Here is a 26,702-nt window from a genome sequence, read left to right as displayed (position 1 = left end):
ATCCCTGAGAGGGAGTCATTTAGTTCTGTTGAAGAAAACACAGCGAAGAGTCTCCTGGCACATGAAAAGGCTGGCACGTTGTTCGCAGTATAACATTTTGTTGCCACATGCAGTTGGGTGGCATTTGCTGGGCTCACATTTTTAATAGCAATCTACTCATCTGTACTTCCTGAACCAAAATGTAGCTTTCCTCCGAAGTCTCAAGCTATCCAAATGTAGCAATGCAGTCCACAAGCCATTAAAATATTTTAAACAGCAAGTATTAGAGGAAAACTGCTTACAAAAAAATGTGTACATTAGTGAAAATGACTTTGAAAAAAATGCATTGGATCAGGGGAAATACATGCAAAAATCTGCACCATTTTCTACATGGGCTTTAAAAAGACAAGTTTGTCAACTTGTGAGGGGAGCGAGGCTTCCTGTTCCTCATCAGGCAATGGCGCTCCCCCTACCTTTCCCCACCCAGTCTTTCCCAGGCTATGACTTTAAGAGCAGCAGCAGCAGCAGCAGCAGCAGCTGGGAAGAGAGTTCAGGGATATTAAAAAAAAAATAGTTTTATAAGTTGTGCCTTTTTGTTTCTCAGTTTGATCCTTTTACATGGTTTTGTATGTTTTGTGGTATTTTATGCATCGTGATTTGCTGTTACTTTTATTGATTATTGATGGGTAATTCTTTACTGTGGCTGAACTGTTTAATTATTACTTGCTGATGTTTAATTTTACTGTTTAGTATTAGATTCTGATGGATTGTTGCTTTGTTTGATATAAGTTGTTTATTTTAAAGCTATAGTGACTTTTATGTTGGATCAGATTGTTACTAGTAATACTTGATGTTTTACCATGTTTTTATGTTTTGGAAACCACCCAGAGTGGCTTGGCCAACTCAGTCAGATGGGCGGGGTATAAATGAATTATAGTATCATCATCATCATCATCATTCAAAAATGGGATAATATAAACTTAAAATTGAAAAGGACAGGTGTGTCCATTCCTCTCCAGACCCTACTTTCAGTTACGAAGGAGCCACCCAGCTCTGTAGGCATGCCGTATGCCCTCATGAGACCCTCAGAAAAAGAAAGGCGTTGTTCAGAAAGCCACACCAAATGCAAATATGAGTGGCAGCTAGTACTCTGCAGAACAGAAATGGAGAATACAGAATTCAGTCTGTATGGGTGTGACCCTCTCCTGCCTCGCAGCCACCGATGAATAAGCAAAGCAAGTTCAATAAGCTAGCTAGACCAACACCTCAAGAGGTCTTTTCTGTCACAAGCAAGCCACTCCCGGGATTAGCTGGGACCTAAGGCCTACAGTGCCAGCTTTGCTTCATGCTGAAACTTGCTTTGGTAGACTAAGATGACTTTCATGTTTGCCTCCAAATGTCCTGGGAGGATGAAAGAGCTGTATCTCAGTCATGGAGCATCTGCCTCACGTGCAGAAGGGCCCCAATCCTCAGCAGCTCCAGGTAGGGCTGGGGGAGACTCCTGCCTGGAACGCTGGAGAGCTGCTGTCAGTCAGTGCAGACAATGTTGAGCCAAATAGACCCAATGGTCTGATTCAATGCAAGGCAGCTTCCTATGTCCAAACCAGGGTTTCCTTCTGGCCTGGAACAGTCTGCTCTGGCATATGTGCCAACATTTCTCTGATGAAACAAGGGACATCCTAAATAAATAAATAAATACATACATATAATTATTCTATTATTTATACCCCACCCATCTGACTGGGTTGCCCCAGCCACTCTGGGTGACTTCCAAAACTATTTGTTGTTGTTTAGTCGTTTAGTCGTGTCCGTCTCTTCGTGACCCCATGGACCAGAGCACGCCAGGCACTCCTGTCTTCCACTGCCTCCCGCAGTTTGGTCAGACTCATGACCAAAGGGAGAAAGGTTGTTTTCTGCTGCTCCAGAGAAGCGGACACAGAGCAATGGATCCAAACTACAAGAAAGAAGATTCCACCTAAACATTAGGAAGAACTTCCTGACAGTAAGAGCTGTTTGACAGTGGAATTTGCTGCCAAGGAGTGTGGTGGAGTCTCCTTCTTTGGAGGTCTTTAAGCAGAGGCTTGACAACCATATGTCAGGAGTGCTCTGATGGTGTTTCCTGCTTGGCAGGGGGTTGGACTCAATGGCCCTTGTGGTCTCTTCCAACTCTATGATTCTATGATTCTATGTTTGTAGCTTCGAGAACACTGTCCAACCATCTTGTCCTCTGTCGTCCCCTTCTCCTTGTGCCCTCAATCTTTCCCAACATCAGGGTCTTTTCTCCAAAACTATACAAAAACACAATAAAACATTAAACATTTAAAAAAATCTTCCCTATACAGGGCTGCCTTCGGATGTCTTCTAAAGTTTGTACAGTGGTACCTTGGTTCCCGAATGGCTTAGTTGTTGAACAGATCGGCTCCCGAACACTACAAACCCAGAAGTAAGTGTTCTGGTTTGCGAACGCTTTTAGGAAGTTGAACGTCCAACATGGCTTCCGCAGCTTCCGCCTGAGCACAGGAAGCACCTGCAGCCAATCAGAAGCCGCACCTTGGCTTTTGAGTCAAACAGATTCGTGGAATGGATTGAGTTTGAGAACCAAGGTACCACTGTATAGTTACTTATCTCCTTGGCTCGGGGGTCACATAACACCATACCCTCCAATGTTTTTCCGATGAAAATAGGAGCAGCCTAAGGAAAAAGCAGGACATTCAGGGATCAAATCAGAAACCGGGACGGCTTCTGTAAATCTGGGGCTGCCCCTGGAAAAAGGGACACTTGGAGGGTCTCCTCTGGCAGTATTTGGGGCAGGTTCTTGGGCAGAGGTCCAGCCCAGTCTTCCTGCCGCCCACCTTCCTTCAAGTGAGGGCTGTGACCTTCAGTGGGCACAGCATGTGTTCAAACATGGTCAGAGGGTGCCCTTCCTCTCACGACTGGCCCAAGACCTTGTCCCATAGGAGCCCACTCAGCCACTTCGGTTGGCAGAATTGGCATTTCACAGGTGCTACGTCAAACCTGTTCCACATTTGTAAGAACGAGTTATTTCAGTGCGGCAGCACCCACACTTTGAAACTCCCTTGACTATTGACACCATTGTATTCTTTTCACCACCTGCTAAAAACATTATTGTTTCGACATGTCTGTCCGGGTTTTAAGGAAGTTGATGCACTTTTAAAATCTGTTTTTAGCCTATTGATATTTTAACTGTGTGAAAGTTTTAAATTCTTGTTGTTAATTCTTCCTGGTGACAATTGTATTGCTTTATCTTTTTTTTGTAAACTGCTTTGAGGTTGTTGGTTGTTGTTGTTTTTTTAAGAATCAAGCGGTGTATAAATTTGATGAAATAAATGGATAAATAGCCTGGTTTGAAGGACAAAATAGTGCAAACCTGCCCACCCCCCACCCCCCGCCATTCCACACACAGAAGCCGAGCAGACTGTCAGATGAAGCTCACTCAAATATTAGCGATGCTAAGAGCATCCTCCAGCACACCTGGAGGCAGCAGACCGGTTGGGGAGGTGGAGGGAGGCAGGGAGCAAACATACACCTGCTCTCAGAGGGTCTTATGTACTGAGTTGAATAGGATTCAGAATGCAGCAGTCTGATTGGTCCTAGAACAATAGGGTCCAGAATACAGCAGTCTGATTGGTCCACAATCCAGCTCCAGGTGGAAGTGAATCTGCAACCTGATTGGCTTACAAGTGAATCGCAAAATTAGCCAATCACGTGGGGCCCATTGTGTAAATAATGTATATAAGGCAGACATTCTGGGGGAACTTCCATTCCTCCTCATCACTATGAGCTGAATAAAGAGCATGAAATCCACTCTCGACTCCGAGTATATTTCAGAGGGGGGTGGCCAGGGGGCTTAGAAAGGGCAGTCTGGGGATGGGGCCTGCCACCACTCCTCTCCAGCACCTGTAGCAGTTGCCTTACTTTGCCCCGTGGTTGGGGCACCTCTGCCTCTGCTAGTGTTGTGCTGGTTGCTTCCTCCAAGCCCCACCTGGGAGCTTTGCCCTCTTTAAAGAAGAAGATACAGCAGGGAAGAGAATTGAGACCATCCTGGTTTCATACCATGTGGCCAGTCAAGATGGAAATTAAAGCTGCACACCCCCTCTACATTTAGAGCCCATCCACACCCCCAAGAATCCTGGGAACTGTAGTTCACCCCTCACAAAGCTGCAATCCCCAGCACTCCTAGCAAACTACGGTTCCCAGAATTCCTGGAAGGGTGGGAAGAATATGCTCTAACTAAAACCAATAAAATAGACTTTTAGAAGACATCTGAAGGCAGCCCTCTATAGGAAAGTTTTTAATGTTTGAGGTTTTACTGTTGTTTTATACTTTGCTGGAAGCCACCCAGAGTGGCTGGGGCAACCCAGTCAGATGGATGGCATATGAATAAAATTGTTGTTGTTGTTGTTGTTCTATTTGCATCCCGCCTTTCCTCCAAGCAGCTTGAAGCAGCACACATTGTTCTTCCCCTCATCATTTAATCTCCACAACAACCCTGTGATGTAGCAAACTCAATATGGAGGCCAAATGGCTGAAATATTGGGAAATTCTGGAACAAGAGGGAGACAGAATAAAACTGCAGAGCTTTGAAAAATTAAAAAACAAAGTGTGAGATTGGCTCCATTATTACCAAATAATGGAGGCATATAATTTGGATAAAAAACTTGGCTTCCAGGTAGAAAAATCAAAATTGGACAACACGGTCAGATGGGCAGTGTACAAATAATAACATTATAATTATTACTTACCACAGGCAATGCTAATAAAAAACTATCATAATAATAATTAGACTGGCAGTGATTGGCCTGAGGTCACACCCAGCAAACCTCAGGGCCGAGCGAGGGGTTTCGAACCCTGGTCTCCCAGGTCCTAAAGGTAAAGGGACCCCTGACCATTAGGTCCAGTCATGGCCGACTCTAGGGTTACGGCGCTCATCTCGCTTTATTGGCCGAGGGAGCCGGCGTACAGCTTCCGGGTCAGCATGACTAAGCTGCTTCTGGCAAACCAGAGCAGCGCACGGAAACGCCGTTTACCTTCCCGCCGGAGTGGTACCTATTTATCTACTTCCACTTTGACGTGCTTTTGAACTTCTAGGTTGGCAGGAGCAGGGACTGAGCAATGGCAGCTCACCCCGTCGTGGGGATTCGAACCACCGACGTTCTGATCGGCAAGTCCTAGGAGCTGTGGTTTAACCCACAGCACCACCTGCGTTCCTTAGTCACACTATTATGCCACACTGCCTTACCCAGGGTGGCATTCACCTTGCACGAGACCCATGTTGCAAAGGCCCCCTTTACTCACCTTGGGAACCTGGTCAGTGTGGAGCAGCCGGGGAAGCTTCAAACTCAGGATGGTGTTCATGGTCACGAGCTGATCTGGGCGGAGAGTTTTCCTCTGGGAAGAATTTTCCCGCCTGAGAGACAGGCAGGTTGGATTAAGTCTTCATCGGCGCCTCCGTTCAGACTTGCCACGGATACCTGGGGGCGTTTTTTAAGGAAAGAGACAGCGCACGAGGGTTGATATAGGAATGAAAATGATCGAGAGATGGGCCTCAGCAAGTGTACAGGAACCCACGAGGTTAGGATTGGTGCCCCCCAAAAAGTCATTGCCCCAGTCAGAAAACTCAAGTGGCAGCAGCCCCACTACTTAAGGAGGGGGTTCAAGCTACTGGGTAGCTCTCCCCAACCAGTACATTGCAATGTGTACCAAACACGATCTGCATGCAGCCCCAGAGGCTCCCAGAGAATTTCTGGACTCCGTATTTTGACCCTCTGCAAACATGGCAGCTTCTCCTCAGGCTTAGATTCAGGGAGTGGAGCTCCATGAACACTCACAGTCCGAAGGCATGGCTTTACACAGAAGGAAAGATACAAGCACATGCTCTCATGTCACAGAATTCCATTTGTATATACAGTGCTACCTCGGGTTAAATACTTAATTCGTTCTGGAGCTTCGTACTTAACCTGAAACTGTTCTTAACCTGAAGCACCACTCTAGCTAATGGGGCCTCCTGCTGCCGCTGCGCCACTGAAGCACAATTTCTGTTCTCATCCTGAAGCAAAGTTCTTAACCTGAAGCACTATTTCTGGGTTAGCGGAGTCTGTAACCTGAAGCGTATGTAACCCGAGGTGCCACTGTACAATATTTTTTTATGAACTTCAAGTCAACCTACGTAACAGAATTCAGTTACAGACACAGGCTTTAGCGTACCAAGTGCAGAGTCAGGTCATATCGCAGCAAATTTTTGTATTATCTCAGAAGAGTCATTGCCAGTTCTGTGTGGTTCTTAGAGAACTGCACTGGTTGCCGATTCAATCTGCGGTACTGGCACTTTTATGGGTGCCACCTAATACCCATTTCCACAGCTGAAAGAACTTAAATTTATAGTGTGGCGTCACCTACTCGTTGGAACTCCCTGCCTATTGATGTGAGGCCTTCACTGTATAGCCCCTCCAAAATGAGGCGTTTGGGATTGTGAGAGCCTGAGAATCCTGAGTCCTTATTTACAAAGGAAAACAATAAAACACCCTTTCTCAAAGCAATTTTTTCCACTTCTCACCACTCGCCTATATTGTGGGAGGCGTTCAGATGGGGCTATGTATCCTGACATTACTGAGCCAGGCCTCTTTAGAGATTCAAATACGTGCCCTCAGTCACAGCGCAGATGTCGGAGAATTCCGACAAAAACAGAAAAGGGAGCTGAAGTTACATAATTTTGCCGCAGCAGACAGACTAATGTAGTCTTTTTGGTAGAAGATGAACTACAGCGGAATGGAAGCAGCGCCGGGTGCACAAGATGCAGAAACAATCAAATCAAAACAGCCGGTGCAAAATGTGTTTCCCACCCACCTCTCCTTAGATTGATTTTTAGAGAAGAGCCAGAAAAACTGGGTAAAAAAGGCTGCTCAGAATAAGGGCAGGAAAAACTGCCCTTGCTCTGTGCTAGCTTTGTGGCATTCCATTCCCAACAGGATTCCTGATTGGCTGGGATCAACTCAAGAGGAAGCCCATTTTTAAAGAAGAAAATGACCTCAAAGCTGTATCTTGAGGGCTGGATGGTGACTCCCAAGAACTAGCTGTAAAAAGCATGTGGAAAATACCCTCCCCCCCCCCCGTCTCTTCTTCTTGCCTGCCCAAAATTTCCATAAGTGGAAACCTAGCTCAACCTTCTTACCTACCCTGAATTTCTGTAGCACATGAGCTGCGATTTGCTGTAGAAATTGATTCCTCTGGTTCTAGCTCACTGCCTGGCAAGCTACTACCCCAGGATACTAAGAGGCAATACGAGTCGCTCTTCTCTCTCACATGCAGTGACCAAAACGCAGCCAGGACGAGCCCTTGAAGTCTGCATTGAACTCTCCCTAGGCAATGAGAAATTCCTTGCAGAAGCGGACTGTTTAAAAAGGGAGGTGTTGATTCACTGCAGGAAGAATCCACAAAATGCATAACTTGGCCACACCTTTTCTCAGCCTGCTATTATCCTTCACCTCTTTTATTTCTTTTAACCCACTTCCTCCCGCCCCCATTTTCTATAATGGCCGTCTGCACCCATTTACCCCACCTCTCTTCTTGTAAGTGTGGCCAGTCAAGAATTTCCTGAGTAGCCTGAGCCTGAGCAGATGCCAGTATTTTGGCAGGCAAGTTCAAGGTGCATCTCAATCCCACCTCAAGCCAGGAAAGTAGGTCAGCATTAATATTTATTTCATTTAACAATCGCTTCCAGAAAAGGAAAAAAAAAAAAAATATCAGAGCAATTGCATAATAAGAGCATGTTCTCTTCATTTTATTACAGTCGTACCTTGGTTTTCATACAGCTTAGTTCTCGAACGTTTTGGCTCCCGAATGACGCAAACCTGGAAGTGTCTGTTCTGGTTTGCTAACTATTTTTGAAAGCTGAACATCTGCTGAAAGCTTTGTCAGCTTCCGATTGGCTGCAGGAACTTCCTGCAGCCAATCAGAAGCCGTGCTTCGGCTTCCGAATATTTTGGAAGTCGAACGGACTTCTGGAACAGATTCCATTCAACTTCCAAGGTATGATTGTATTTCGTACAAGTTATACACAGCTTGATTGTAAAATAAAGAAAAGAGAAATACAGTGGTGCCTCGCGAGACGAAATTAATCCGTTCCGCGAGTCTCTTCGTCTTGCCGTTTTTTCGTCTTGCGAAGCACGGCTATTAGCGGCTTAGCGGCTATTAACGGCTTAGCAGCTTAGCGGCTATTAACGGCTTAGCGGCTTTAAGAAAAAGGAAACAAACTCGCAAAAACTTGCAAGACGTTTCATCTTGCGAAGCAAGCCCATAGGGAAATTCATCTTGCGGAACGACTCAAAAAACGGAAAACTCTTTCGTCTTGCGCATTTTTCGTCTTGCGAGGCATTCGTCTTGCGAGGTACCACTGTAAATCCTAAAAGCAGTTTGTGAAAAAGACACAATAAAATTATCTCTAAGAAACTGAAGAGTTTCAAAAGGTTAGACTAAAAACAAATTTAAACTCACATCGACTTTCTAAGCATCTGGGTCGGCTTGTCTGAACAAAAGCGTTTTTAGCAGGACAGTGATGACTAACCTGATATCAACAGGCAGGGAGCTCCAAAGTGTAGGTGCTGCAGCAAATATTAAGTTCTTACAAATGTGGAACAGGTATTATATAGCACGTGTAACAGAGCTAGTTCCACTAGTGGTCAAGTGGGTGTAAGGTGATCTCATAGGTAAACTGGTCCAAAGTTGCTCAGGGCTGATATACTAATAGCAACACCGTGAACTTGGACTGTTGAAATGATTTTATATATTTTTAGACCAATACAGATACAGAGAGAGGGTTTTCTTTATTTAAAAAATCCACTTAAATGGTTCATTGAAAGAGGAACATCTTTACCAGGTGCAAAAAGGACATTAAAAATGGACCCTGTTGGATATACACCAGGAGGGAGCCCCAAAACAACAACAACAACAACAACAACAACTGTTCAGTTTCGGTTTCAGTTTCTGTTAATTGGTTCTCGTGGGAAACTTGCAGATTCTAGCTTCACCAATTAACTCCAGCTGGTGTCAATTTACTCTTGGCAGAAAGCCCAGGTCTGCTTGACCTAGAAACTACTCACTCTGATTGGTTAACGAGCAGCACTCAACTCTGTTATCTAGGGATTGCTAGCACAGTTTGATGTGAGGTGTGTTAGGAGTTAGAAGTGCTGTGTATGGTTATGAGAGAGAGAGAAAGAGAAAGAAAGGGAAGGATTTATTTTGCTTTTATTTGTATGCAGAAACTCTGCTGGTTTTATTTTTCCTTTTAATAAATCCTGTAAATAGTTATTCTGAGTCTAGCTGACTAGTCATTACTGCCGCAACTAGCTTCTTCGCTGTGCAGGAAAACTCTGCTACGTTTGGGCTAAAGCCAGTAGGGCTATGCCTGACACTTCAAAGTTCCATGAGGTTATGGGCATTGTGCTGCCAGCCTGAGTTGCGGTGGTGTCAGCATCAACGGCGTTGGTTCCAGTAGTTCCAGAAGTTGTTGTTCCTGGCTGGTTCCTGACCGTGGTGAGCTGGTGACGCAGCGGACACAAGGACAACAGCTGCAGCGTGTGAGTGCTGGGTGCTGTGGTTCCTGTTTTCTCTCTCGGTGGTCGTGAGTAGCTGGTTCCGGGTTCCAGGGACATCGCTCTCAAGATGGCCTCACAACCAGTTCAGATGGCTTTTGAGCGTCTGAATGACTCCAATTACTTGCTGTGGTCGGAACGCATGCAGGCAGTGCTGCAGAGGGATCGTCTCTGGCAAGTGGTGAGTAAGTTTCCTACGAAGCCTGATGATGAAGACCTCGATAAAGACCAAAGAGCAAGGGCCACAATTGTCTTGGGGCTGGAAGATTCCCAGTTGCCGTATGTGAGGGGAATCAAGACAGCTAGAGGTGTGTGGCAAGCACTTAAAGAACTCCATGTGCGTGAGACAGCGGTTTCCAAGCTGTTCATTCGCAAGGCATTGTACAAGGCAATGTTACAGCCTGGGGTTACAATGCAAGAACACCTACACAGTTTACAGTTAAAGTTTGCTGCGCTACAGGAAAGAGACTGTGCCTTAGACCAGCAGGAGAAGGTGGCTATTATTTTGAGTTCTCTCCCGGAAAGCTGGGATAATTTAGTTTTGTCTCTAGAAGGCATGCAGGAGCGTGATTTATCAGTCAGTTACGTTACTGGGCGTTTGATTGAAGAATGGCAGAAGAGGCAAGAAAGGTCGGTGGCTGCAGAGGCTTCTACAGGTGGGCGGTTTGGAGGGAGTTCTCATGCCGTGCCAGAGGTGGAGCAAAAGCAGCGTACCGGTGAGGAGTCAGCGTTTGCTGTTAGGCGTTGTTTCCGATGTGGGTCTTCAGCGCATCTAAAACGACAATGTCCGGAGTTGGTCAAGTCTCAGTTGCCGGTGCAGGAGCAGAGACGAGATCAGCAGCAGCAGCAGCGTAAAAGGAAATTCTTCAAACGAAAACAGTCGGCTCAGCTGGTGACCGGCGAGGTCAAGATTGCTGATGAGAAACAAGCGGTCTGGGTGGTCGATTCGGGAGCATCTCGCCACATCATGAATTCAGATGAATTGTTTGTTTCCAAGAACTCAGCACAGCGCAGCCAGGTGGCTCTAGCAGACGGAAGTACTTCCGAAGTGATTTCGGGGGGTGCAGTTTATGTTCCTTGTCTTCGTGAATGCCTGCAAAATGTACTTTGTGTGCCTTCATTAAGGAGCAATCTGATGTCTGTAGATTGTTTGCTAAAAGCTGGGTTTAAAGTGTATTTTGAAGGAGACAGTTGCATTATTAAGAAGGCTGGTGAGATTTTAGGCACTGCTAAGTCAGAGGGAGGCTTGTTTTGGCTTAAAGCAGGATCTCAAGTTGCAGCAGTAGTCAGTAAATCTCAGCCTGCAGTGAATAACAAAGCTATACATGACAACTGTGTGCACTTATTGCATAGGAAAATGGGGCATGCTTGCTGGAAAAGTGTACTAAAAATGTCTGAATTGGCTGATGGGGGTAATTTAAAGAGTTGTAACAAGTACCTTGATTGTAATGTTTGTAAAAAGGTTAAAACCCACAGAGTCTCTTACCCCAGAAGTGACAGAGTTAGTGAGTCACCGCTACAGCTGGTTCACATGGACGTAATTGGTCCATTTGCTGTAAGCAGGGGTGGATCGCGTTTTTCACTAACAATTGTGGATGACGCCACGCGTTATTCTTGGGTTTTTCCCATGAAAAATAAGGGTGACGTGTTCACTAAGTTTAAAGGCTGGGTGGCATCTGTGGAAAGATTTCTGTCCATTAAACTCAAAAGGATTCAGACGGACAGAGGTGGCGAATTTATGTCAAATGCCTTTAAAGATTGGTTACAAAAGCGTGGCATTGGGCATAGAAAAACGAACGTTTTTTCCCCAGAGGAGAATGGCGTTGCAGAGCGAAAAAACAGATCTTTACAGGATATGATGTTTGCCATGCTTGATGATGCTGATTTACCCATGTCTTATTGGGGGGAGAGCATGCTCACCGCGTGTTATCTCCAAAATAGGCTCTTTCACCAAACAATAGGTACAACCCCGTACTTTAAATTGTTTCAGAAAAAACCTAAAATTGACCATTTGCATGTGTTTGGATCAAAAGCCTGGGTATTAATTCCGAAACAAATGAGAAAGAAGGGAGATCCTAAGACCAAACAGCTAGTGTTTGTGGGTTACCAGGAGCTGGGAAAAGGTTTCCGCTTTGCTGAAGGGACAAATGGCATTGTGATCTCCAGGAATGCCAGTTTTTGTGAACATAGTGGCTGGGAGAGACTACATGCCAATACTGAGGTTTGGTTTGAACCTTCCCAGGAGCTTCATGACTCTGAAGGTAAACATAGAGAATCAGAGTCTGAGGGGGAGGAAAGTTCAGATAAGAGCTCTCAAGAAAGTGGAGTTAGCCAAAGACCAGTTGCTAAGCAACAAAAGAGAGGTCGTAGTTCTGAGGAGGAAAGTGGGTCAGAAGAAAAATTTTCTCCCAGAAGATCTAAAAGACAAAACAAAGGAGTGCCTCCGGTGCGTTTTTCCCCAGATACTGCAAATGTGTTTAGTGTAATTGCAGAACCCAAGAGTTTTCAGGAGGTGTTAAAGTTACCAAAAGAGGAGGCAGAGCGCTGGAAACAGGCAATGGAGGAAGAGATGTCCTCTCTGAATGAGCACAAGGTTTTTACACCAGTGGCAGCGCCTGAGGGGGCAAAGATTGTAGGCTGCAGGTGGGTGTACAAACTTAAACCTCTGGTGACAGGAGAGTACAAATACAAAGCTCGTTTAGTTGCTCAAGGATATTCTCAGAGGCCTGGAAAAGATTATGACGAAACTTTTTCCCCTACTGCTAAGGGGGACAGTGTAAGACTGATTTTAACGCTTGGAGCAAAGAGAAAACTCCTGTTAAACCATTTTGATATCCAGACTGCATATTTACATGCACCAATATCAGAAGACCTGTATCTAGCCGAACCGCCTGGTTATGAGACAGGTTCCAATAGAGTGTTAAAATTAAACAAAGCTCTATATGGTCTCAAACAGGCTGCAAGATCTTGGAACAAATGTTTCCATGAGGCCTTAGTGTCATTTGGCTTCAAGCAGAGTACAGCTGACAATTGTGTTTATGTACGTGGTACAGGCAGTGATCAAGAGTTTTGTCTGATTTATGTAGATGATGTATTGTATGCCTGTAAAACAGATAAACAAACTAAAAGGTTTGCCAAGCAATTGTCCAGTAAGTTCAAAGTGAAGGACTTAGGCCCGGTTAGGACATATCTAGGGTTGGAAGTGTGCTGGGCCCAAGATGGCAGCTGCCTAATTAGTCAGCAGAACAAAGTTAAACAACTACTGACTACATACAGGATGCAGGATTGCAAAGGGGCAGCGGTGCCTATGGATCCAGGTTTCATAAAAACACTTCATACAGATGAGAGTCCTGAATTTGAACATCCTGATGTATATCACTCTGTAATTGGAAGTTTATTGTATATAGCACAGTGGTCCAGACCTGATATTAGCTATGCTGTAGGCATATTAAGTAGATTGGTCTCAAAACCCACACTAAATGCCTGGAAAGGGGTAAAACAAGTTCTGAGGTACCTCAAACAGACAATTGGCTATATGTTACAATTAAATTCTTCAGAGGATGAAATGTTGAGTTGCTACTGTGATAGTGACTGGGGAAATTTGCCGGATAGAAAATCTGTCACAGGACTAGTCATAATGGTCGGTGGAGCTTTAATCAGCTGGCGGTCACGCAAGCAAGACGTTGTAAGTGTGTCATCAACGGAATCAGAGTATGCTGCATTGAGTGAATTGTGCAACGAGGTGATTTATTTCAAGCATTTGATGGCAGATTTAAATGTGAATTGTGGAGAACCAGTACAAGTTTACATTGATAATCAAGCTTGTATAACCTTAAGTAAAACAGAGGGTTTCAAATCGCGTTCAAAACATATCTCTGTAAAATACCAAAATGTACGTTGCTGTGTACAAGACAATGTAATCACCTGTACTTATGTGTCAAGTGAAGAAAATGTAGCAGATGTGTTAACTAAACCATTGGCAAAGGTAAAGAACAAGCGAATGTGCAAGGGTTTAGGTTTGCTGGAAAAATAATCTCCTACATAGGTGTATTTGGTGTTAATTGTTCAGCAGAATCTGTGAGGGGGTGTTCAGTTTCGGTTTCAGTTTCTGTTAATTGGTTCTCGTGGGAAACTTGCAGATTCTAGCTTCACCAATTAACTCCAGCTGGTGTCAATTTACTCTTGGCAGAAAGCCCAGGTCTGCTTGACCTAGAAACTACTCACTCTGATTGGTTAACGAGCAGCACTCAACTCTGTTATCTAGGGATTGCTAGCACAGTTTGATGTGAGGTGTGTTAGGAGTTAGAAGTGCTGTGTATGGTTATGAGAGAGAGAGAAAGAGAAAGAAAGGGAAGGATTTATTTTGCTTTTATTTGTATGCAGAAACTCTGCTGGTTTTATTTTTCCTTTTAATAAATCCTGTAAATAGTTATTCTGAGTCTAGCTGACTAGTCATTACTGCCGCAACTAGCTTCTTCGCTGTGCAGGAAAACTCTGCTACGTTTGGGCTAAAGCCAGTAGGGCTATGCCTGACACTTCAAAGTTCCATGAACAACAACAACAACAACAACAACAACATATTTATATATCGCCCTCCCCAGCCAAAGCCGGGCTCAGAGCGGCTAACAACAGTAAAATAATACAGCATTCTAAAATCAGTTCATTATAAAATCAGTTCAAATCAAATGAATGCCAACCATTGGGCTAGAGTTCTGTGAGGAGCCACCACAGACACGGTTTCCCGGTGAGATAGTCCCTGTTAAGAGACTTTCTTCCGCAGAGCGATCGGATGGATATACAAGCATCCCCCCACTTATGTGGTGATTGCGTTCTGGACCCCCACGCACATAAGCAGAAATCGTGTAAGTGGAGAGCGTCCTCTCTGCCGATCTCTCTCCAATCCGTAACCAAAAATACTGTATCCCAAAATATCCATAACTAGAATTAGAGCTCTGCTGCCGGCAGGAGGCTGGAGGATGCATGGGAAAGCAGCTATTAGGCGGGGAGGCTGAGCAGCCTAAACAAAGCTCCGCTGCACCTCAGGTCTCTTCAGGGCTTCATCCGCCCTCACTGATGTCCTCTTCAGGCTCTGGGAAGGGTCTCCTTGCAAGCCATGAGGACTCTCCAGCTCTCTCCTGCCATTCCCAGTTTGAATTAAATTATCTATTTCCCGGCACCCTGCATATACACGATCGCACATGAATTGATCGCACGTAAGGGGGTGGGACGCCTGTATAAGGAGTGAGACAACCCCCTTATCACACCGACAGGAGACTGCAACTGAAATGTGGCAGTACCTAGACTGTGGAACTCCCTGCCTATTGATATCAGGTAGTTGCCTTCACTGTCCTCTCTTCAATACCTGCTAAATACCTTCTTGTTTAGCTCATACGTTTTCAGCCTATTGTTATTTTAACTTTCTGAAAGTTTTAAATCCTTAATGTTAATTTTTCTTGTGGATACTGTCTTGCTTTATCTTTCTCACTCTCTTTTAGTTCCCCTTTTTTTTTCTTTTTTTTACAATCCAGCGATGAATACATTTCATGAAATAAATTACCAGTAACTCCTTTCTTGGCTTAACTTCTTTCCTGGCCAGGCAACCGAGGTCTGGAGCAAAGCCACCACCGCTCCTTAAATTTACTGCCCCACCCCAACTCTGGCAAAAGTCTGGCTCTTTGCGATGGGCTCCTGTCCCCTTCCCCTCTAAATTGCAGGAGCTGCTGTCTGGCACAGCTACATACCTTCCCTGCTGCGTCTGGCAAGAGACATCCCTGCAGGCCACTGTGTTCATGTTTGGCTTGGTGACCGTGCAGGTCCCCCCTCCCGGCTTATCTCAACATGCCAGTGTACGCCCTGTATCCAAGAGTGTGTGTGAATCTTGCAAAACACACAGTGACACAAAGCTCCACCCGACTGCTGAAGCACACCGCCTTCCCCACCCTTTCTGGATGCTAAATATTTCCGCCAGGTCGTTCAGGACACAGGATCGCTTGCCCGCCTGCCTGCCTGCCTGCCTTCCCTACAAGGATAAAGCAAGGATTCAAGCATCCATCCTCCCCCCCCCCCCACCCAAAGGAGAATGTTATGCACCTGCAAGGAGGTTCAACATTCTGGGTAAATAATGGAGATGTTAATGAGTAACTTTTTACGACTTCCCCCTTGTGGCACCAAAGATGAGATTGTTCAAGTGGAGAACCAGCCTCGGACCAAACCCTGCTGTGCACACCCTCAAAGACAACCTTCCCCAACCTGGCGCCCTTCCAGATGTTCTGGACTCCCATCAGCTCCAGCAAGGGCAGCTGCACTCCCACCAACTCCAAACAACATCAAACAGCTGTGCCAAGGTGGGGAAGGCTGCTCAAAATGGTTTGCAAAGCAGGGAAAAAACAGCCGCAATCTCACACAACTCCCTGTGATTCCAAAGAGGCTGGTGCAGATGAATATCATCTAAGTTGACTGCTGGTAGGGATTTGATTCAGTTTGCACTTAAAGGCAAAGTTCCCTGATTTGCAAAATGATATCAGAATAGAAACCCCGCACTCCTTCAAAATTCACGGCTCTCCAAATTTTGTAGCACAGTTCTCCCTATATATGCAACCATATACTTGCTTGGGTAAAGCGTGCATAAAGATGCATATAATGGGGGGGGGGCAGAGGAATGCATTATATTGAGGAAGAATTTCTTTGCAAAATTGCAAAGGGGGTCTGAACTATATGGCCCTCGGGGTCCCAGTATACCTGAAGAAGTGTCTTCACCCCCATCATTCAGTCTGGAGACTGAGGTCCATATCCAAGGGCCTTTTGGTGGTTCCCTCACTGTGAGAAGTGAGATTGCAGGGAACCAGGCAGAGGGCCTTCTCGGTAGTGGCGCCCGCCCTGTGGAGCACCATCCCATCAGATGTCAAGGAAATAAACAACTGCCTGACTTTTAGAAGACATCTGAAGGCAGTTTTTAATGTTTGATGTTTTATCACTTTCTTCTTATTATTAATATTATTCTGCTGGGAGCCGCCCGGAGTAGCTGGGGAAACCCAGCCAGATGGGTGGGGTAAATAATAAATTATTATCATTATTATTCCAACTCTACATTTCTACAGTCAGTGATTTTACGGGGTATATAAATAAGGCTGACAATGATAGGTAACATCCTTACCACCCTCGCAGGGGCGGGTTTGGACTAGATGCACCTTTGAGTCCCTTCCAGTTACACAATTTTATGAGGAAAAAGAACAATCGTGTGGCATTTTAAGCTGGCAATGCGTACACAGCCTTACTCTACCCCCCTCAATTAAGCACAATCGGAAACAAGAATGTTTCCGAGATCTGCCTGAAAGGTAGCAAGGAGCAGCCGATCTCGGCCACTGACAGGCACCTGCCCAAATCCACCAGGTCAATGTCTTACTTGACGATGCTGTGCGACGTTGTGCAAATCCAGCTCTGCAAATCCAGCAGCCCCTTAGATCTTCTCTTGAGTTATGCTGCAAGCCACCAGATGGGCTCCCAAATGCCGCTGAAAACACTGTACTCCTAGGCGACCTGAGTCGCTCCTGGCAAGACTCCCTGAGATGGTCCCCTCCAGCAGCAGTTTGCAGAGAGTCTGGTTAAGGAGTTTAAACATTGATGGTTGCAAATACCTCACTTGAGTGGCAGGAGAGAGGAAGGGCAGGGAGGAAAGAAAGAAACCAGGAAGAGCTCTGGGGCAACCTCCCAGGGTGCGGCTGCTTCGAGGTGGCTCAAGGACAGAACTATGTATACCTCACGGCCTGCCGCTGGCACAGCTAGGGTTAAGCCCCTCCAGGTAAAGCTGTCCACTCCAGTTTCTCAGTTTTTGCAATCTCAAGCTGAGTTCTCCTCTTTCCACACCAGTCTGTGAATTTTTCTTAAGCCCTCTTGTAAATGCACCAGAATTTCCCTATGACTGTCTCCTAATCTCCACATTTTGGCAAAGCAATTTCCCTACATATACAGTGGTGCCTCGCAAGACGAAATTAATTCGTTCCGCAAGTCTCTTCGTCTTGCGGTTTTTTCGTCTTGCGATGCACGGTTTCCCATAGGAATGCATTGAAAATCAATTAATGCGTTCCTAGGGAAACCGCCTTCAGACCAGGTCCGGGGACAGTCTGTCCCCGGACCTCTTCTGAAGGCTGGGGGGGGGGGGACAAGGGCTTTTCTTCCCACCCCCAGCATTTTAAAAAACCCCGGGACAGCGGAGGACTTCTCCGCTGTCCGGGGCGATCTTAAAATGCTGCCGGGCGGCATTTTAAAATCGCCCCGGACAGCGGAGGACTTCTCCGCTGTCCGGGGCGATTTAAAAGCCCCTGGGAAGGCAGGCAGGGGGGACAAAGACTTTCGCCCCCTGCCCGCCTTCAGAAGGTGTTCCCGCCCCCCGCCCCACTTCGGAACAGCTTTCCGAAGTGGGGCGGCTGGGGCAGGTGTCCCCGCCCCCCCCGCCCCACTTCGGAACAGCTTTCCGAAGTGGGGCGGCTGGGCCAGGTGTCCCCGCCCCCCTCCCCACTTCGGAACAGCTTTCCGAAGTGGGGCGGATGGGGCAGCTGTTCCCGCCCCCCCTCCCCTCTTCGGAACAGCGTTCCGAAGTGGGGCGGATGGGGCAGCTGTTCCCGCCCCCCCTCCCCACTTCGGAACAGCGTTCCGAAGTGGGGCGGATGGGGCAGCTGTTCCCGCCCCCCTCCCCCCTTCGGAACACCGTTCCGAAGTGGGGCGGATGGGGCAGCTGTTCCCGCCCCCCTCCCCCCTTCGGAACAGCGTTCCGAAGTGGGGCGGATGGGGCAGCTGTTCCCGCCCCCCCTCCCCCCTTCGGAACAGCGTTCCGAAGTGGGGCGGATGGGGCAGCTGTTCCCGCCCCCCGCCCCCCTTCGGAACACCGTTCCGAAGGGGGGCGGATGGGGCAGCTGTTCCCGCCCCCCCTCCCCCCTTCGGAACAGCGTTCCGAAGGGGGGCGGATGGGGCAGCTGTTCCCGCCCCCCTCCCCCCTTCGGAACAGCGCTCCGAAGTGGGGCGGATGGGGCAGCTGTTCCCGCCCCCCCTCCCCCCTTCGGAACAGCGTTCCGAAGTGGGGCGGATGGGGCAGCTGTTCCCGCCCCCCCTCCCCACTTCGGAACAGCGTTCCGAAGTGGGGCGGCTGGGGCAGATGTTCCCGCCCCCCGCTTCGGAACAGCGTTTTAAAATGCTGGGGGTCGGCAGCGAACGCTCCCGACCCCCAGCATTTTAAAATCTCCCCGGGACAGGGGGAGATTTTAAAATGCTGGGGGTCGGCAGCGCTTCGCTCCCGACCCCCAGCATTTTAAGATCTCCCCGGGACACGGGGAGATTTTAAAATGCTGGGGGTCGGCAGCGAACGCTTCGCTCCCGCCCGCCAGCATTTTAAGATCGCCGGGGCAGGCGGGGGGGAAGGCCGGGGGGGGAGCAAAGACTTTTGCCCCCCGCCGGCCTTCAGAAGAGGTCCTCTTCTGAAGGCCGGCTGTGGGCGAAAGTCTTTGCTCCCGACCGCCAGCATTTCCCTATGGGCTTTCGTCTTGCGATGCAAGCCCATAGGGAAATTCGTCTTGCGAAGCGCCTCCAAAACAGAAAACCCTTTCGTCTTGCGGGTTTTCCGTCTTGCGAGGCATTCGTCTTGCGGGGTACCACTGTATTGCATTCAGGTATGCTATCTTTATGATATACCGTGGTACCTCAGGTTACATACGCTTCAAGTTACATGCACTTCAGGTCACAGACTCCACTAACTCAGAAATACTGCTTCAGGTTAAGAACTTTGTTTCAGGATGAGAACAGAAATCGTGCTCCGGCGGCGTGGCAGCAGCAGGAGGCCCCATTAGCTAAAGTGGTACTTCAGGTTAAGAACAGTTTCAGGTTAAGTACGCACCTCCGGAACGAATTAAGTACTTAACCCGAGGTACCACTGTATATGCATTCCCCCCCCTCAAATATTTTATTGTTTTCACTTATTTATACGAGAAGCAAAGATCAATATTCAACAATCCTGCCCGCCCCCCAGCAGAAGCACCAAATGTCTGTTTAATGACATTTCACTTTTATGCCATTTCGGTTTTTGTACGAAGATATCATCCCATAATCTGCTATGTGTTCTTGGAGGCCTATCACCATTTCCCAATGATGCTGCCTACATAGAATACATGCATTTTTATGCACACGTTATCCTTGGAGATGCACTGTTCTGCTCACATGGCTTGGCTGGAAAACCACATTGCAAAATTCGGAGAAGTGTGACTTTCCAAGGATGGCTGTGTTTTGGTCCATGCATTGTTTCAGGAAGGTTTGCTGTACAAGGAAAACTGTTGTGGATTTCTTCCTCCATCCATGCTCAGATGCAACAAACAAACCTGGTGCCTTCCAGATGTTTTGAACTGCAGCTCCATCAGAAGACTGGGACCGATAGCGTTGTAAATCCAAAACATCTGGAGGGCACCTGTTTGGGGAAGGCTGCTTTATGGAGACATACTTTCCTAGCCAGCTTGCGTTGCTCGAAACTGCTGTCTCTTCTGCCAAGTTATACAGTCAAACCCCATTTTCATAATGCAGGTTATTTAGCAACATCCTCTCTCTCGGGTATATTATTCAACAGGCAGAAGGAGCCAGGAAAACAACAGGGCAGAGATGAGTTGCTCTCAGCTGCCCCATAAACAGTTTGTTCCTTCCTGGATTAACCAAGTTTTAGTAGACTCAGAGGATTCTGGTTGCATCAAAACTTTCTGCCAGTCAACTGCAAGAGTTTGCAAAACATTAAAAAGGGTCCTTGCCTAGGTTTGACCTTAAGTGATTTCCCCAAGAAACTGTCAATCATAGTATCATAGAACTTTAGAGCTGAGAGGGACCCAAAGGGTCATCATCCAGACCCCCAGGAATTGCAAGGATTACAGAACAACAGATCAGTTCTATCAAGAATGGCATCTTAATTCCCGCAGACTGGATCTGGTGCGGACTGGCCAGCCAGCAGCAGCCTTACCAGATAATGTTTGGGGTGTAATAAAAACATGGGTGTCTCTTTTGGGGAAAAAGGAATGTACTTTTTGTATATTGCATCTTACCTCCAAGGTGATATACATAGGTCTCTTCTTCCCCATTTAATCCTCACAACAGCCCTGTGAGGTGGGCGAGGCTGAGATGCAGTGACCAGCTGCAAAGGTCACCCAGGGAACTTCATGGCCAAGTGGGGGATTTGAACCCAGGTCTCCAAGATCCTAGTTTTCATTTAATCCCCACACAACCCTCTGAGGTAGGTTTGCCTGATAGTAGGTGACTGCCCCAAGATCACCTAGTGAGAATCATGGCTGGGTGGGGATTTGAACCTGAGTCTCCCAGGTCCTAGTCTGGTGCTCTAACCACTAAACCACCAGCAGCTCTCTTTGGAGAGGCACCTATTTTACCCTAGTCTTCCAGCTGGAACCCAAGAGCAAATGCCTTTGTATTGTGCCAGAAGGATGGCTTTGCCCCTGACCCCTTTTACATGATTTGGGGGGAAGGGGCATGGCTCAACAGAACAGAACTCCCTGACCAGCCTTCAGATACTACAGCAGCTGGCCAGGCTAGTCTAAGCAAGTGGAAATTTACAGATGCTGCGAAAAGGCAGCTCAATATTTATTTTTTAACCATTCCACAAGTTGCAAAACAAGAACAGCACGAAATTAACATGCAGTGAAAACAAGACGGACAGCCCAATTAAAGCACAGCGGACTGAAACTTTTTCCAAAAATAAAATAAAAAGCTACTTTTGTTCCTGTCCTCTTTGCCCAGGCAACACCAATGATTATCATGCCAAAGAAATGAGGAACTGCATTTCCACTAGCCAGAGAGAGAGAGCCTCAGGCTGGAACCCTCAGCCTCTGTTCTGGCCCCCCAAGGGACTCAGGGCTGGTTCACACCTTCACGCTTGTCCCCTGAGGACTGTCCGCTTAGGGCGACTTACGTGATTTAAGAATCCACCACCACCAAGAACATTCTCAGGCTCAATAGAGCCATTGAGTGGATGTCTGAACCTGCCCTTATCACCACTGCAGGGAGTTGGACTAGATCAGGGGTCTGCAACCTTTAAGACAAAAAGAGCCACTTGGACCCGTTTCCGAAGAAAAAAAAACTGGGAGCCGCAAAACTCGTCATTATAAAAATAACTTTTTTGTCACTTTTTTATTATTTCTTTGTTTGACCCCTCAAAATTACTCCTCCTCATAGAAATAAACGTTAAATTAACAAGTTACCTTTTTGTGTGTGTGTGTGTGTTCTTCACTCCCCTTCAAAACAGTGACCAGCGTACATGCCCCTTACAATGTAGCGGGCGGGAAGGTGCCGTCAGGACGGTGCGTGACTAACGAACGCACCGCCCCCATGCGACGTCACAGCCAGTACAGCGTCCGCCACAGTGGGGAGTGTCGGGGCGCACAATGCGCCTCCTCCCCTCGCTAGTATCCGCCCCGGAGCCGCGGCAAAGGTGTAAAAGAGCCACGTGTGGCTCCGGAGCCGCGGGTTGCTGACCCCTGGACTAGATGACCCTTGGGCCCCTTCCACCTCCACAATTCTATGATTCTAAGGTGACTTGCAGCAGGGTTTTGAGAGAGTCTGGAGCAGCCTTCACCAACCTGGATGTTTAGGACTACAATTCCCATCAGCCCCCCCCCCCATGGTGAGGGACAGCGGTGCTGATGCTGAGGTGCCCCTCCTTTTCATTCTCCTCTGCTCTTTTTCTTGTCTGCTGTTGCTGACCCTCTTTCTCCGCTCCCACCAAACAGTCTGTCACACGCTCTTTCCTGTTTCGCCTCTCTTGTCCTTGATTATTTATAGAGAACCAACAACATGCCTGCCACTTTAAACGATACCAGAGCACAGGTCTCTGCTCCCAAGGAGCTTACAATCTCAAATCTGGATTGGTGGTGGACGCAGAGCACAGGCATCATGGCTAGAAGCCATCAATAGCCCTTTGGCTCTATGAATTTGTCCAGTCCTCTTGTAAAGCCATCTAGGCTGATCGCCATCACTACCTCAAGTGGGAGAGAGTTCCATAGTTTAACTATCTGCTGAGTGAAGAGGTCCGTCCTTTTATCTGCGCTGAATCTTCCAGCACTCAGCTTCCTGAGATGTCTGTGAGTCCTAGTTCTAGTTACAGGTAGGTGGCTGTGTTGGTCTGCCATAGTCGAAACAAAATAAAAAAATTCCTTCCAGTAGCACCTTAGAGACCAACTAAGCTTGTTATTGGTATGAGGTTTCGTGTGGAATTTTTTTATTGTGAGTCCTAGTGTTAGGGGAGAGGGAGGGAAACTTTTCTGCCTCCACTTTCTCAATACTGCACCATGCATTATGTTAAAAACGTCTATCATGTCGCCTCTTACTTGCCTTTTCTCTAAATTTAAAAACCCCAAACGCTGCAACCTTTTTTCATTGGGAAGTCGCTCCCTCGCCTCGATCATTTTGGTTGCCCTTTTCTGAACCTTTCCCAACTCTGCAATATCCTTTTCAGCTGAGGTGACTGGTATGCCAATTGTGGTTGTGCCATAGATTTGTATAACTGCAGTATGATACGGGCTAGTCCCAGTTTACAGAAGGGTTCTTCCTGTAGCAATAATAATAATATTTATATACCACCCTCCATCGTAAGTTCTCAGGGTGGTTCACAGAATAAAATACAGGATGAAACAAGTAAATAATTAGAACAAAACAGCAAAACTATAACTCCCCCCCTCCCCACAGACACATTCAAAAGGCTGTAGAATATTAATCGGCCAAAGGCCTGGTTGAAGAGGAACATTTTTGCCTGGCACCTAAAGTATGGTGTCATAGATTGGGGGGGAGGGTCCCCCTAAACCCTAGGAATGAATAAATGCTAAGATTTTGATTAAATGGGATACAGATTGAAACACAAACTGCAGAGATGCGCCGGACAGGGGATTCCTGGGCTGGCTTATGCAAACCAGCTTGGCCTAGCTAGGGCCCTTAAGGGAACGACAGAGGCCCATTGAGGCAATGCAAGAGAACTTCCCTCATGCCCTGAGGTGTGAAGAGAGACAGGGGTTTAAAGGGTTGCCAAGGTGATGGGAGGGATGCGGGTGGTGCTGTGGGTTAAACCACAGAGCCTAGGACTTGCCGATCAGAAGGTCGGCGGTTCGAATCCCCGCGACGGGGTGAGCTCCTGTTGCTCGGTCCCTGCTCCTGCCCACCTAGCAGTTCGAAAGCACATCAAAGTGCAAGTAGATAAATAGGTACCACTTTGGCGGGAAGGTAAACGGCATTTCTGTGCGCTGCTCTGGTTCGCCAGAAGTGGCTTAGTCATGCTGGCCACATGACCCGGAAGCTGCATGCCGGCTCCCTTGGCCAATAAAGTGAGATGATCGCCGCAACCCCAGAGTCAGTCACGACTGGACCTAATGGTCAGGGGTCCCTTGTGTGTTTTGAGCAGGGGTTTTCTGGGAGGAGGGAGGAGAGGGGGAGATCTATCTTGGAGAGAGGCAGCCTGAAGGTTGCCTGCGCTGCTGCCTCTGGACTTCCTCCATGCAGACTGAAGTTGTAAGAAGGTGAACAAACCCTATTTCTTAAAGCACAACAGTCTCCAAAGGGACACAGACCCTGTGTGTGTGCCTAAGACCCCATGGGCTCTTGCCACCGCTTGGCAGAGAGAGGGGCAGGCACCCAACTTTTGTGACAATATAATGAAGGCACCAGGCGGATCGTCAGTATAGCAGAAGAGGGGAACAGGTGCCTCCGACATGTGTGTAGACTGAAGCAGGAATTTCAGCAGGTGTGGTATATATGGGTGTTGTTAGAGAGCAGCACAGCAGGGGCAAGACCTGGGTCTTACACCCTGGCCCCCATGTCTCCTACCCCTTTTTGTAAACTGGGCAGACTGCAAAACATTGGTGACCCCAGCCACTGACTCACTATCATTTTCCCGGAAGCATCTATACAGTGGTACCTCGGGTTAAGAACTTAATTCGTTCTGGAGGTCCGTTCTTAACCTGAAACTGTTCTTAACCTGAAGCACCACTTTAGCTAATGAGGCATCCCGCTGCCACTGCACGATTTTTGTTCTCATTCTGAAGCAAAGTTCTTAACCTGAGGTACTATTTCTGGGTTAGTGGAGCCTGTAACCTGAAGCGTCTGTAACCTGAAGCGTCTGTAACCCGAGGTACCACTGTACATATAGATTCACACTCCTGAATCTGTGCTCTGACTTCTTTAAGCACTGCCTCAGGGGTGCCAACTTGAATAAAATATTGTGGGGTGGGGGGCAGCCCTGCATAAATGATCACAAGACACAGTGCATGCACACCATTTGAATGGCAATGCCCATCAACTTTGGAGGAGGCTGCCCCCCTCAAATATTTTGTTGGGGTGTGTGAAGGAACCTCAACCCCTAGGAGCTGGCTCCTGTGCAATGCTTCCAGTGTAGTATCTGCGGGAAGCAAATGGAGGCGGGGGAGGCAACTGCAGACTACCCCTTCCTCCTCACCGCTGCATCTGGTGAACCTAAGGAGACCCCTACCGAACCCCCACAAATCTAGGGTTAGAAGGAACAAGACTGGGAGGTCATAATCCCAGTTTAGAAATTTAAGAGTCCAGTACTTACCTCTGCCAGCCAAGCTCTGTCAAAGGCATGGGGAGAGAGAGGCAATGCTGCTTCTGTTGCTGCTGCTACTGCTGCACCTTCTCTGGTTTCCAGCTTCAGAGGGATGCTCTCGTGGGATGGAAAGGAAAGTCAGTCCCCAGCTCTTAGCCTAGACAGAGGAGGGAGGCTTGACAGCGGCTAGGCCATCTCCACAGGTTGAAGAATGTGACCAGCTCTTTCCAGAAGCCACTCCTTTCTTCTGGTTGTATTTGCAATTAAAGGAAAGAGACAGCCTTTTGGGTGGTTGTTTTTTTAAAAGCGTGCTGGGGTTTCCCCACCCCAAATGCTCCTTCAGTTAAAGAGTCCCCAGGCCAGCAAATTAGCCAAAGCTTGCAGCAGTAGGACTTGCATTCAGGGCGTAAACAAGCGAAAGCAAGTCTTTCCAGTTCAGAGCTGAAAACCAGCTGGTTTGGCCTCACAAGAAGTGGGGAGATGGCATGTCTCATGCTAAGCTGCAAAAGCAGAGGGCTTGCTCCTGGTTATGGTTGCTTTTTTAAAAAAGTCAGAGCTACCTGAAAGTATTTCAAGCATCCTCCCACCTCACTCGCCACAAACAGAAACTGGGGCATTAATCCAACCATGTCTTCTCAGAAGCAAGTCCTATTGAACTGAATGTGGCTTACTCCCAAGTAAGCAGGCTCAGGATAGCAACAGAACCCTTTACATCTGAGGTGGGAAAGCTCAGGAATGGGAGCTGACTGTGGCCCTCCAAACCTCTTTACCTGGCTCTTTCCAGGGCACACCCTGGCCTTTTTGCACTCATGCCTGTGCCCTGCCTGAACTGAAGATGGAGAGTTGTGTGTGCACTGGAAGCCTCTGGCTTTTTAGCTGAACAAAGTTCTGAATCGCACCTCTTGCTTCTGGCTCCAGACATCACTGGAGTGTGGCCTTCAGTAGGCTGCTTGGCCTGGAAAATATCTCCCCCCAACCCCGCCTTGCATATGATGCCAGAAATCACTGCTCACCTCACAACAGTATCCAGCTGCAAAGGGATTCCTTTGCTGTTGCTGCACCTCAAAGAGTGGTGCAGAAAAGAGAATGTGGACAGACCCCCCCCCCCAGCCCTGCCCCACCAGAGGCAGATTTAGGGGAGCGCAACCAGTGGATTTCAGCATCAACGTCAGCCCTTGTGGAAAGATAGCTGCCCAGGTAGAAGTGATCAACATTTTCCAACGATACACCGTTAAGCTGGATTTGTGGCACTGCAGAGGGGTTGTTTATGTGCTTGTTGGTGCAGCACTTTTTAAGCAGATGTTGGATGGCCATCTGTCAGGGATTCTTGAGCTGAGATTCCTACTTTGCCAAGGGGGTTGTGCTAGATGACCTTTGATGTCCCTTCCAACTCTACAATTCTATGATTCTATTAGGGAATGCACTTGAGAGTGGTAATTGCTTCTGTGGAAACATGGCTAGGAGGCATCAGCTGCAGTGGGTGGGTGAAAGTCTCTATGTATTTGAGATCCCAGCCATCTACTTTGGAGAAATCC

General features: G+C 47.5%; 1 protein-coding gene across 6 annotated transcripts in view; it reads right to left on the bottom strand.

Annotated features, from left to right (window-relative positions):
* The window catches only part of PAQR5 (progestin and adipoQ receptor family member 5), a 38,230-nt gene extending 12,678 nt beyond the window's left edge, over nucleotides 1-25,552 (bottom strand). Inside the window, exons 1-2 of one of the 6 annotated variants that reach the window (XM_081171267.1) lie at nucleotides 25,177-25,552; nucleotides 5,296-5,471 (exon numbers count right to left, since the gene is read on the bottom strand). In XM_081171267.1, the coding sequence (XP_081027393.1) occupies nucleotides 5,296-5,355 (60 nt within the window). In that variant the 5' untranslated portion in view covers nucleotides 5,356-5,471; nucleotides 25,177-25,552. Of the gene's footprint in view, nucleotides 1-5,295; nucleotides 5,472-7,172; nucleotides 7,417-8,560; nucleotides 8,586-15,328; nucleotides 15,462-16,989; nucleotides 17,237-25,176 lie in introns of those variants that run through there. The other 5 variants (XM_081171268.1, XM_081171269.1, XM_081171270.1 and 2 more) reach the window with 5 other exon arrangements.
* Between the last annotated feature and the right edge of the window lie 1,150 nt (nucleotides 25,553-26,702).

Source organism: Podarcis bocagei (genome assembly GCF_964188305.1).
Source record: "Podarcis bocagei genome assembly, chromosome: 14".
In the NCBI taxonomy this organism is placed as follows: Eukaryota; Metazoa; Chordata; class Lepidosauria; order Squamata; family Lacertidae; genus Podarcis; species Podarcis bocagei.
This window is presented reverse-complemented; position numbering and strand designations above follow the sequence as displayed.